Source organism: Phycodurus eques, chromosome 16 (assembly GCF_024500275.1).
Source record: "Phycodurus eques isolate BA_2022a chromosome 16, UOR_Pequ_1.1, whole genome shotgun sequence".
In the NCBI taxonomy this organism is placed as follows: domain Eukaryota; kingdom Metazoa; phylum Chordata; class Actinopteri; order Syngnathiformes; family Syngnathidae; genus Phycodurus; species Phycodurus eques.
The window spans coordinates 21,717,985-21,731,199 of record NC_084540.1 but is presented as its reverse complement, the minus strand read 5'-3'; the positions used below and the strand labels follow the sequence as shown (position 1 = coordinate 21,731,199).

General features: G+C 44.5%; 1 protein-coding gene across 5 annotated transcripts in view; it reads right to left on the bottom strand.

Annotated features, from left to right (window-relative positions):
* baiap2a (BAR/IMD domain containing adaptor protein 2a) overlaps window positions 1-13,215 on the bottom strand; it is a 58,390-nt gene that overhangs the window by 4,877 nt on the left and 40,298 nt on the right. For 2 of the 5 annotated variants that reach the window (XM_061701624.1, XM_061701625.1), the window contains exons 7-14: window positions 10,662-10,814; window positions 7,891-8,133; window positions 7,573-7,798; window positions 7,302-7,352; window positions 6,724-6,925; window positions 6,577-6,645; window positions 5,459-5,612; window positions 5,285-5,322 (exon numbers count right to left, since the gene is read on the bottom strand). In XM_061701624.1, coding sequence (XP_061557608.1) covers window positions 5,285-5,322; window positions 5,459-5,612; window positions 6,577-6,645; window positions 6,724-6,925; window positions 7,302-7,352; window positions 7,573-7,798; window positions 7,891-8,133; window positions 10,662-10,814 — 1,136 coding nt within the window. Of the gene's footprint in view, window positions 1-3; window positions 47-2,549; window positions 3,293-5,284; window positions 5,323-5,458; window positions 5,613-6,576; window positions 6,646-6,723; window positions 6,926-7,301; window positions 7,353-7,572; window positions 7,799-7,890; window positions 8,134-10,661; window positions 10,815-13,215 lie in introns of those variants that run through there. The other 3 variants (XM_061701626.1, XM_061701629.1, XM_061701627.1) reach the window with 3 other exon arrangements.

Sequence of the window (13,215 nt, the reverse complement as noted above, 5' to 3'; positions counted from 1 at the left end):
TACGGAGGTCCTGTTCCCTCAGAAGCGGGACAACTCTGGACCCAAACTGGAAGGGAAAGAGAACCTGTGCGTTTGAATGCTTGACCTCGCACGTCACGCGTGGGCTCACGTTGGGGGAACCACGCTGCTGGTTCGTCATGCCAACAACCGCAACAATGCCGTGCGACGGCCACCGTGGACGGTGGATTTGGTTACACCATTGGGAGACTTTTTCAATGACTCTTCTTCTGTCCCTCCTGTGAGGAATCGATCAAAACTTGATAGACCTTGACACCACCAACAGGCCGCTGGTGGAACGGCAGGCAGCCTGTGACCAATTTTGTCTAAAGACACAAGGAGGCGCTGCAGCAGTGTTTCCATGCCACTGTTTGGGTTAATGCTTTGCAAAGAGATGATTTTTTTTTTTTTTTTTTTTTTAAAGAAATTTGATTGTAATATTATTTTGTCATTGTTTTTTCATTATTGTGTTTTATGTTTGGTTGTTGTTTTCTTTAATAAATTCGAATTCAGTAAACACCTGCCCACTCCTGGTTCACAATTCACCTATTCACGTTTTTTCCCCCTGTGGAACCTAAGCTTTTTGGTTTTTGCGCTCTTTCTGACTAATAGGAAAGTAATTGGTGTCAAGGAAGGCTGTTTCAGTGACACAGTTCAACTGAGGTCGACTTTGCGCAGCATGTTGGGGAGGAACTAAGTTTGACCATTTCCTTGTTACAGTTTAATCGTAACAGCGTGTTACCATAACACTAAATGATATCCGTTTGAAACTTTGTTTTTTGTTTTTTCCCCCCCCCTCTGAGGCCGCGGGGTTACGTTTGTGAATTTGCAACAAATGATTGACACCTCGTACAGTGGGCGAGGATTCGCGAGTACTGCGAATAGTGAAAATCAGCCGGTCATTGACGCATAGAATTGCATTGAAATTTCTACACCATTTATTTATTTTTTTAATTTCTCTTTTTTTGTTTTCCTCGACCCCTAAATATTCTTGACTAAGCGTTTTCTCGGTTGGTTCCCCCACAAAATAATAATAATAATAATACAAATTTTCCATTAAAGTTGAAAAAAATGTGAAAACATTTGAAAAAAAAAAATACAAATGTTTTTATCATCTGCGAATTCAGCGAACTGTGACTGTGCAGGAGTCCACTGTATATCAAATTAAAATTAAATCAAATCAGGGCCAGAGATGTCAGATTTTTTTTTTTTTTTTTTTAACAGATCATATTTATCATGTATTACTGTCAAGTTATAATGATTACTTGAACAAGTATGACAAAAAAGCGATTTTTTTTTTTTTAGAAAAATGTAAACTGCCCTTTAAGGATCTTTTTTTTGTTTTAATGATAGCTACAGGTCGAGGCTGGAACAGATCATTTCCATCGATGAATCGCATTCCACTTGAGAGGTTGCAGTGTAACCGTCAAACGACGGGATTGTGGAAAGTAAAAAAAACAAACCAAAAGAAAGTGCAACAGCTCATGCTGAACATGCTGCAAGTGGCGTCTATCGTCAAGTAGCAGCTGTTTGGAAGCTGCGCGTGTGCCTTTCATCAAACAAAACACGAGACGAACCACGGCACAAAACGCTTGCAAAAGTCAACGAAGCAACAAGCCGAGAAGAAGGTAGCAGTCGCACGCACGCACACGCACGGACGGTAACGCGGGTGCTGAGGAGTTTGCAAGGGGAAGGGTTAAAGGTCACAGGTGCATGCTGGGATTGGCAGCGGTCAACAGAAACAGAAAACACCGACGAACAAAACCTCTTCCGATTCGAGCTGAGCGGAAAGAACAGATTTCCGCCACACCAGACGATTTATTAATATATAGAGATATGTTTTATTTAGAATACCTTTTGTAAAAAGTCACCATACATTCAGAGTCTCTTCTTCTTCTTTTTTTTTTTTTTTGAAATCACATTTTCTGATATCCCTCCACAGCATGCATAAGAGCAAACAACGAATCAGTCTTTTAGTACAAGGACAACAATTGTTTGGAGAAGAAAAGTAAACTACAGAGCCACTCAGGGAATTACAATCAGAAAAGAAACAACACAGAGCTGCAAAGGAAAGAAATAGAAAACATGGCCGGTCATTTGCAACAAACTCACAGCGGTTATCCAAGGCGGAGGATTTGCACAAAGAAGAGCAAATCCAGTGTGCGTCGGGCTACTCCCAAGAAATCGCAGCGGTCATCAAAAGAAGAATACAGTGCAATTCCGTGGACGGACAGAAACAAGTCAGATATCGATATAGATAAGATAGATACGCGGTATATTCTTGAAGCGCGCCTGCACATCAAATATGTCCTCCATTGGGGGGCGTGTAAGCGGCATGTAAGGCATTGGACACACACCCTCCGGACCATCCAAAACAGGAAATACAGCAGATATACAAAGTGAACCAACCCCTTTTAGAAGACCACCTTTGCAAAATATTACACATTTTGCGGGCAACATATTAAGAATAGAAGAAATAAACATTTTGCAATGTTAAGGTTACATTTGTCTGATAAATCATAACAAACCCCCCCCCCCCCCCCCAAAAAAAAAAACCCACCCAAATATCACTTCAATGCAATTTACTCCCATGACGGAAATGACGACTTTTCTATGAGCCATTCACAGCGGCGCCTTGAGATACGTGAATTTGTTTCACGGCCATGATCGCAAGTAAAAAAAAAAACCTCAAATCGCAAATTATCTTTCCCCAACGAAATTTCTTTGAATGTCATTAATCCGTTCTTGCCTACCCCTAAACATTTTTTTGCCATGTGTTTAATAATCAGGAAAATACCACTTTATAATATTGTACTTTATTAAAAAACATACAGTATTGACAGCATTAAATAAAACCCTTTTGGCCACATTTTTTTTGCTTCAATTCAGTGGATATTGTGCTACTCGTTCTGTTGACCACCCGGGGGCAGTATAACACAAACATACAGATATAAACGGAGCCGGTCAAAACTCCTGAGTAAACTGCAGTGATATTAGTTGTTTGTGCCAGAATATGAAGAATATATGCCTGTGAGTATCAGCAATATTGTTATTATATTCTTGTTTTTCTCCACAGTTTCTGTTCAAATATGCCTTGCTTAAAGCATTATAACACTGCAACCTAGATACTTCAAGTAAAATAAAAATAAATAAAAGTAAAGCGAATGACTCTTGAAAAACTCATACGTTGCGTCACGCCTATCTCTTCATACTGTTGCCAATGGGTTCAATATATTTTGTAATGTTTTATTTTTCCATTGAGCAATCAAGGGGGTGTATTCACTCTCTCCGTGCACTGTCAACAGAAAAAAGAAGTCGAGTGTTAGCGCCGACGCCGGGAAGCGCCGCACGACCGATCGGATTTCTCCTGCTCAGCCGTTATTTGGCCCACGTGTCACGTAAAGAAAGGCCACCCCGGCCCCCACAAGTCTTTTGGCACTTGTACGGTTGTTTTTTTTCATATATATATATATATATATATATATATATATATATGTATTTTTTTTTTCCCTAAGTGCCACAAAAAAGACACAACCGTGTACATGCATGGGGGGACAAAGCTGGCGAGCAACGGCAGTCTCTCCACACGCGACTGCCGTTGCTCAGAGTCCGTATCGCTGCACGCCGAGCAGGTAGGCCCCGCCCCGGCTCTCAACGCAATCCTCCACCCACCAACCGCTACCGTCCCGACAGCGACACCGCCAGGCAGCCAGCAGCGAGGCAGCAGCAGCGAGGCAGCAGCAGCACCCGGGACGGCCGACGCGAGGGAGGAAGAGAGGACAGAAAGCAGGGATGAGACCGGCCTCGTCCACTCGCTGAAGGAGTGTGTGTGGAGGCGGAAGTAGGAGGAGAGACAGGGGGGAGGGAGGGAGGAAGGAAGGAAGGAAGGAAGGAAGGAAGGAAAGGAAAGGAAAGGAAAGGAAAGGAAAGGAAAGGAGGCCCCTGTGCTATCCGCAGCTGTCTGCGTCTGTCACAATGTGTGTTGTCACACAGTCGAAATCAATTTGCCATCAGGACTGTCACTGTGGAACAAAGAGAGAAGGAAGCTTGCCAGGTCGGACACACTCAGAGAGAGAAATGGCCAGAGACAGACAGGACAGGACACACGAGAAGGCGGGACGCTGTTCGGGAGACGTTTGGGATTCTGCAACTCCAAGCTGCCCAACTTGATAAGTCAGGGCCGAGACCGGACTTGACATTTCCTCACTGCGATGTTTTCAGAGAGGAAATCATCAAGTCATCTCGGCTTAGCGAAGATTAGCGTTTGATGATTATTATTATTATTTTTTTTTTTAGGGACGGTGTCACCCGTAAAAACAAAATGACAGCAGACAGGAGTCCAGACTAACAAGCAGTGATGGGCAAAAGCTTTACGACGCTCATATAAGGCGTCTCCTCGCACGAACCCCCCACAAACACATACAACAGAAACATGTTGACTGTCACAGGAACAGTGAGATATTCCGGCGCGATCATTTATTCAAAACAGCTACCGAGAAAGTGATAAAACGCATGAGCAAGGGACAGAAAAGAGGAAAAAAGATGCATTCAACAAAAGGAACAATTTCAAAGTGCCACCACAAATTATTATTATTATTTTTAAGTTATTCCGGTGGGTTCTGAGCCTAATTCGCTTGTTAAATTGCTTGAAGTGGCTTTATGAGTCATGATCATAGCTATATAAACGTCAATTTTTTATTTTTATTTCGTATAGTTGGTTTTAGGGAATCCCATTCTTAAATATATATATTTAGTCCACTGATTTATTTGTATATCAATTAAGAAAAAAAAAAGTGATATAAAAAAAAATCTTAATTTTATTTTGTAAAACAGCATTGAGTTTAAGGTAATATTTGAATAAAATGAATCAGTAAATGTCAAATAATAGCTACCATTTTCTACAATATTTGTACCAACATACAATATTCACTTGGTTTTAACAGTAATTTTATAACTATTTACCAATGTGCAATAAACAAGAGCACGATATCACATTGAAATATTACACTAAATTAGAGAAGATACATTTTTTTTCAAGTCTAATATTCCATGCAAAACTAAGACTGAGAAAGCTACCTTTAGTAGCATTGAAATGAGCTAATTAGCATGTCCGCTGACGTTGGCGTTTTAGTTTAGTTGTTTGTTTTTTTGGGTCTAGAAACGCAAAAGAAACCGATTCATCATCTCCTGTTTTGATTACACCCCCCCCCCCCCCCCCACAAAAAAAAAGAGCAACATTTATTTCTAAGTTGTATTAGTCACGGATCAGGCTGCAAAAGACACTGACCTTGTGGCAAAGCGACCATCATAATCCTCAATGGCAGGCTGAAAGACAAAAAAAATAATAAAATGTGACATCAATTTACCGCCAGGTGTCAACACACAGCAAGGAAGACTTCACTCCAATAATAAATGGAGAGATGATGCATTCACTGACGACTCGTGTGGACTTGTCCCCTACCTGAGTGCCAAAGCCTGCCATGCTGTAGGGCCTCGGGCGGGTCTGCGCGAGACTCTGCGCCAACAGTCGGGCGGTCAGGCCGTAGTCGGGCGTGGGCAGGGACGCGTCGCTCTCCAGCAGGTTGCCCGTGCTGCTACTCTTGCCGTGATGCAGGCTGGCCACACAGGAGGAGAAAAGCCTCAGACCGTAGCTCGCCATAAATGAGCCCACTAAACGCTTGCTTGAAATGGAATACATTGTGGCAAAGCCACTTCAGACCGGGAAAATGATTGGACTTTTACCGCCTTTAGTATTTTGTCTTCTAATATACTAAACCACATGGACAACAAATTGTTGATGTAGTACCTAAACGCGCGAGTGCAACAATTTACGAGTCATCCGAGTTACAAGCAGTCACTCCCTCATTTTTTTACTTTGTGTTGCTAGCCAAAATTTGAGGTGAGACTAAACTTCAGGTTAAATTAAGTTACAATTTTTATTTATTTTTATTATTTTTTTTAAAGCTACTAAGCAGAAATAGCAGCCTAAATAGGTGAAAAAGAAGAAGTTTGGATTACTTTTCCTGGTCACTTGTTGCTAGGCAGAGTTCATGGGGCTCAATCACAACTGCCCCAGCCATAAACCAAAAACCAAATTGCCAGCCACGCCCATTTGAACTGTTTAAATGACACCAGAACAGAAAGAAGAAGTCACGCACGTTTTACTAAAGCCAGGAATGTTCCACCTTGTTCTTCTCCTCCTGGTCTGACTTCTATGTCAACAACACCGATACAGAATTGGGGAGGGATAAGTGGACATGAGAATTTGCTAGCTTTGGAGGTAGGTAGTATCAGACGCAGAACAGCGGCCGCGTGAAAGCAAATCGCGGAAAGGTAGGACGCCGCCTGACATATTTTATTCGTCACACAGTACATATCTCACTTTCATTCGAAAGTCACGGGTGAAAACGGTGTGAAAGAGGCTACAGACACCAAAAACACTAAATGGATTATGAGAGGTTTATTTATATGCATTTTTGTAAATGAATCCCTGTTCTGGATTTAATATAAAATACAAAATGGGGGAAGGGGGGGAAAATTATCGCCATCTGCTGGACTGTCCGAGTCGCCGCTGCTTACTTCACTTTGAGCTTCTCGCTGTCGGTCTCGGGCAGCACTCGTGTGTAGGAGAACGGGAACCAGCCACGCCTGCTTACAAGAATCACACAACTTGTCATTAACACGAGACAAACAACTCTAGAATGGTCTGGAACGCGACCGTGTTACATTTTGTTCTTCTCGTTCTCGCCGTAGTGCCAGCCGTCACGGGCCTCGGGCACAAGCAGGGTGATGACGTCACCCTCGGAGAAGCTGAGCAGCGTGCCATTGTCGCCGGCGGCGTGCGAAAAGATGGCCTGCACGCGGGAGCGTCCGTTCTTCTCCAGGCCCGCCGCCATGGAGCTGGACCTGGGGAGGGTCCGTGTCTCACCTGAGAAGAGGGCGCACAGCCACGGCGGTCAGAGACGTGATCTCCATTAAGTACAAGTAAACACATTCCCATAATATACAAAGCTATGTTATTTTTGGCCTTGGTAGTCCTTAGGTAGGTAACAGGAACCCCTGTGACAACCGTTAAGATTTTGGTCTGTATATGATGTCAGTCAACAGCGGGTCTCAAACCTAATCCCCAAGACAAATCCTTATTTACAATCTCAAACCTAATCCCCAAGACAAGTCCTTACTGGTTGAGTCACTGCTATCCCACCAACTGCAACATACCGAAGCTATTTTCCTCCCTTTACATTACGAGAGAGTGTTTTGGATCGTAGTGCTGGGATTGGTTGGCAACCAGTTGGAGGCTTTACCCTGCCTCTCGCCCAAAGTCAGCTGGAATAGTCTCCAGATCATCCACGACCCTAGTGAGCATAAGCGACAGAGAAACTGGATGGATGGGATCATAGCGTGCGTTGTATTTACTATTTATATAGACTATCACAAACATTTTTAGGGGGGACGCCAATTACTCGCGTTTTTTTTTTTTTTAAATTGCCGGCAAGGCTCAGTCCCTAAACCCGACGAATAGCGGAGGTTTACTGTAGTCGGTCGGTGGCGTATTGGCGTTATCCGATATCTTACCCACTGGGTTCTTGTTCTTGGCGGGGGCTGGCCTGCGAACAGGGAGGGTGTTGGAGTAGACGTCGCTGACCTGTCTCTGGGGCTGAGCCTGGGACTGCACCTGCGCTTGGGTCTGCGGAGACGAAGGCCTGACTTGGGATAGGTTCCCCCCATCTGTCCAGTATTCCTCACCGTGGACTCCTGTTGTCCCGTTGACCATGGACATGCCGTCGGGGCCCATCAGCCTCTGCAATGAAACAAACAAAGCAGTCAATGTGACTCAGGAGAACGTGTGAATCCTCGGAATGACGGAATGACCGAACGGCAATGTAAACTCACCGCCTGGTGCCCGAGGCCACTGCCCATGAACACGGCCAGCTCAGGGGGCACAGGAAGGGGCTGAGCTCCGGGGATGGGGTCAGAGATGACCAGGTTGGATTTGGAAGTGTGCAGGGGGCTCGTGCCGCTCATGGTGGCCGAGCCCATCTGCTGGGCCAGGAGCATGGCCCTCTCTGGGAGCTTGTTGGGGTCTGAACAGGCCTGTTGCCACACTGGGATCTTCTGGGTCAGAAGGTCTTTACCCTGGAAGGACGAGGAAGGGACGAACCTTACGATAAGGGTAAGGTGTGTCGAGGACTAAATGTAACACATTTAGAAGGTGAAACTAGACAAGCGTCCACTTTTCTGGGAAGATTTTAGAATATGTGTGGGAATGTTTGTCAATTTATTCAGATGAACAGAAAGAGGGTCTTTTAAAAACTGGTCCCATATAGTTGAAAGCATCAAATTATAATATATGGTAAAATGCTGAATTAAGGTTCATGATTAACTACGATTCTGGGTTTGGATCTTGGTATGCTTGCCATGGTTGATGTTGCACTAACGCAGTCCAAAAACATGCTTGATGTGAGGGTGAATGGCCTAGGAACCCTTCGAGGGTGTACGCCCGGGTCTCACAAAAAGTCTCCTGGGATACACACGTCAGCTCATCGGTGGCTGGATGGTCAACTCGGGATTCTCGACTTCAAGACTTTTGTAAATAGAGTCTAAGGATGCATTCGCGGGCTTTCAAGTCACTATAGTGTTGTGGTTAACTCTGCTGCAAATGTGAATGATTGTCGTCTCCATGCGTGCCTTGTGATTGAACGGCAACCAGTCCAGATTTCACCGCCGACTCGCATCCCACAGTCTGCTGGGATAAAATCCAGTTTAAGATCCAAAACATGATAAGTGGTAGAAAAATGGATGAATGCTTTACGAAGGAGTCTGGTCCTATCCCTGATCGGTTGACTCCCGGATAGAGGTCGATCTTGTACGATTGTCGGGTTGAGTGGTTGTTTGTCTCTAAATGTGCCCTGTGAGTGACTGCCGACCGATCCTGGGAATAGACTTTTTCCCGAAGTCAACCTGGGTAGACTCACCCATGATCCTGAACAGAATAAGTGTGAGAAAATGGATGTATGGTCAACTAAAGAGTCGAGTCCAATCTCTGACTGATTAATCTGATTCCAAGACCTTTGTCCAAAGATGGTTAAGACAGCATCACACCTATAGTTCGCTTTTGGTGGTCCGTATCAGTTGAGGGTTTTGCAAACTTGGTTCCTTTTCAGGTCCAACCTGATTGGATCATTTTCTAGTTGGAGCGGATCAAGTTTTCCCAGTTTGCCAGTTTGTTTGGAACCAGACCGAGAACGCCTTAGAAGAGGTGCTCCAGGTGGTTTCGACGACTGCTCTCACAAATGACCAAGTGAACTGTGATCTGCTTCGTTCTGAAAATGGGTGTGACCTATTCTGCATTTCTACCCTACTGTTTGTTACATAACAGCATTGAGTTTCTCAACCCATGAAATGATCGGCGAGGCTGGTGAAGATCCGTAGCCTCTTCCAAGCCACCAGACTTCACTCTCTGAAATCCTGTCAGGTAGTCATTTTTACGCAGAATCACCCGCATCCTGCATCCCGCATCCCCCCCCCCACGGATGCAGAACCCCTGCGATCATGTTTAAGCCAAAAATAAGCAGAACTGCAGTGAGTTTTGTTGGATGCACAGATTAGTGTTGGCTTCTGATAAGCGGAACTTACTGTACTTAAAAGATGGTCTGAATCCAAACACAACCTGTAGCTGAAAAATAAGGCAAGCTTATGGCACACGGCTCACGTGTGACACAGAGGAAAAAAACCTTGGTAAAGACTGCAGTCACTGAAATAAACACTTGGTCCACAAATGTTTCTTCTCGGTGTGCATCCTTGACCCTTTGCACGCTTATAAAAAGAGCCCGCGTGGGCCAACAGGCACCCGAGCAGCCCACGCTAGCAACTCACAGCCAGGCATCTTTGCGGAACTTTTTTTTGATGCATTATTACCGCTCCCTCCTCGTGTGAATTTGTCCTCCTTTCTCCGTCATTGCGCACTCGTATAAAACCACACTGGGCACCCTTAGGGAGGTTTGCTTTCTTTCAAGTCATCCCACGCAGACGCCCACGTCCCGATTAATGACGAGACTCCGTATTGATGCAGCGCGCACGCACGCACACACACACACACACACACACACACACACACACACACACACACACATTGCTCGTCTAGTGGCATCTTCAAGCCCGACAGTTCACACCCACCAGCAATCCCGGGAGGCAGATTAAATGGGTTCTTCACTTCAAATGTCAGCATCGATATATAAATAAATAAAATACATTTTTCAAGATCAACTCCGGCCTTGATTTGTAACCCCGCCGCCGATGTCCATTCAGCATTGTGGCCCAATGCTCAAAGGTGCAATAGTGGTTTTATGGCGCCAGATAACCGCAGACTTTGTCTCCAGTCCTAATGGCTTTTTAAAATGAAGAGGCCCTATGAGGGCTTGTAGCTAACGTGTCTTTTAATTAGACATCACCTGATGTGCTTTGATAGCAAGTGATTTACTAAATGATTCTACCGTTATCCCATTGACTAATCGAGTACATCAGCTAAAAATGTATTTCGCATTATTAAACACCAAAACGTGCTTGCGAGGTGCAGGTATTATTATTGCCCACTTGGAGTCGCCATCCTCGCATTCTACTGCAGTATCTGCGACTTTGAGTGTGTATGGCTTTAAAGGGCTAACCTTGCCGTGGTAGGCGCTGCTGTTCTTGGCCACGGCGCACTGGCGGTCCACCAGGAAGCAGTACCTGCGACGCTCCTCGGACAAGGCCGTCTTGTAGCCGTCGGCGATGAAGGTGTCCAGCTCGGTCTGCTTGCTGCTGATGGTCTCCACGAACTGCGGGGGAGGGGGCGGACACACGAGAACGCGTCAACGCCACTGTGAGGTGGCGGCGGCGGCCCGCGGCCCGGAGTCACAAATAATCGGTAGGCGCTCGTACCCAAAGACATTCGCTGTCATTAGTGGAAACAGAGACTTTTTTTTTTTTTTTTTTTTTTTTTTAAATACACAAGCCGTTCAGTTTCATTTGCCGTTTGCGTAACCATGTTAAAGCCTTAATATACAGCCGGAATCATCATCAGCCGGAATAAAAGGCCACTATTTGCCAGTTTTATTTAATTTACATTCAATGGGCTCAGTTTGAATCAAACTTTTTTTCTTTTCCTTGTTTTTGTACAGCAGCCATGGAGTTTTATATTATAGGGCCACACTGGGGGGGGGGGGGGGGGAAAGAAAAAAAAAAAAGCCAATGCAATAAAAAATATATATACATTTCAATATTACAAGAACAAAGTTTCTTTTCAGAAGTGAATGTGAAAATTGCCACAACAACTTGAATGCAACAGTAATATTGTGACGATTCTTGTAAAATTAGGACCCCCCATAATACTACAACTTTGTTCATGTGAATTGTGTGAGAAGTTTCTTGTAAAATTCTGTCTTTTATTTTAAACATCCATCTTCTCAAAATGTTAGAAAATATTTTGGTAATATTTTAAGAAAAAGAAAAAAAAGACTTTTCCAACTTTTCTCCTCTTAATATTTAAGAATTGTCTTTGTCGACCATATGCAAATATTTTGACTTGACGCTCTTAATAATAGTCCTTTGTAGATTCAGGTAAAAATGCTCTCTGTGGCTTTAAGGGTGCAAGAGCGCATGTGAGCGACATCCTGCTGGACTTTGTTTTTCTTCTAAAAATAGCACATGGCAAGTTCCCGGCAAGAGCCCCAAAAAAGGTCATCCCAGTCATGTGGAGCTGCAGGAGTATGACAGAAAGTTATTTTGATGCTTATGTTCATGGCGTGATTTAGAGAGGGGGACATATTGAGAAAAAGCGACTATTTATTGCTTGTATACAAATTAGTTAGTTTTTGGAGGTCGCCGCCCACCCAGCTAGTGGAAAATTAAACAAGCACATTTTTTTCTGTCTGCCTATTTCTTAAAATGTCCGTAAGAGAGCAGTTCTGCACTTCTAACCCACTTTTACGTAACAGTGGGGCTAATTTAAATAAATAACCCCCTCACATGGCATTTATGTGTCCAGGACGTGATCAGCTAGGCTGGGTGAAGATCCACAGCCACTTTCAAGTGTCTGAACCACTATCGTGCAGAAACGGCCACATCGCCAACAGGTGTGACGCATTGAAATGTCAGGAAAAGCCTACTAGAACATCTGAACTTCATTCAGAGCCGCTGTAAACGCTGCCAGGTGTGTGCTCATTTAACATGAGTTTGAATGGGATTGATTTATGAATTGTAAGTTGTAAAGGTTATAGGTCACAATGATGGAAAAAGTTGTGGTGGCTCTCGGCTGTGTGGGCGCATAAAGACCGGAGCGCGTCGTAATGTAAACGGTGCGGAATGAACACGAACAATAGCCGTTTGCCAAATTAGGCGCACAAAACTGGCGAGCCGCGTCGGCCGGATGACAAATTCATTTTCCTCCTGAGAGCAGCCTGACCTTATTCCGCTCTTGCTCGACATGTTACAATCAAATTAAAAGCTCCCAACCCTTTTCACTTCCAACCTCCAAAATTCAAGCAGTGAAATTGGGCTGTGATGCGCCGTTATGAAATATGCCGAACAAGGCTGACGAGTCAAAAATCTTGCACTGTTCGTTTTTTTTCCCCATTTTATTCATCTGCTGTGTGAAAGAACCTTTTCTACTTTGGCTATGACTCACACTGCGCTGAAAAAAGTGAAAAAAAAATGCCACAGTGAGCACATTTAACAGCAGTCGCGAGCGAGGTCGCATCAAAAAAGCCTCTGCTATGAAAATTATCGCCGCCCCGCAGATGACCTTTTCATCTTTCTGTGCTTTTTTTCCCCTCCACTTTTTTTTGTTACGACCTCGTCTACTCTGGCACAGCTCAAATAATAATCCTCTTCAAGAAAAAAAAAAAAAACCCACAGAGGCCCCTTCCTCGGAGCATTCTTAAGGTCAGTGAAGTAGCCCAAGACAATTAGCGGCGCGGGAAAAGTCCGGGCAGAGACGCGAGCCGTTATCTCGACGAAGTCGACTCGGGTTACATCGCGGCTAGGATGTCGCGTCGTGCAAAAGGTCACAACGACAGGGAAGGAAGCTGCTCCACTGCTGCCGGTCTTTTGCGGAGACAACGTGCAAATCGAGCAAAAACGCCACAACAACTGCTGAAATGTTGCGTGGAAAACATACGACTGCGTCGCTTTGGATGATTTTCAAGGGCGCAAGTGTCAAAATCAAGACTCGGGTGCAAT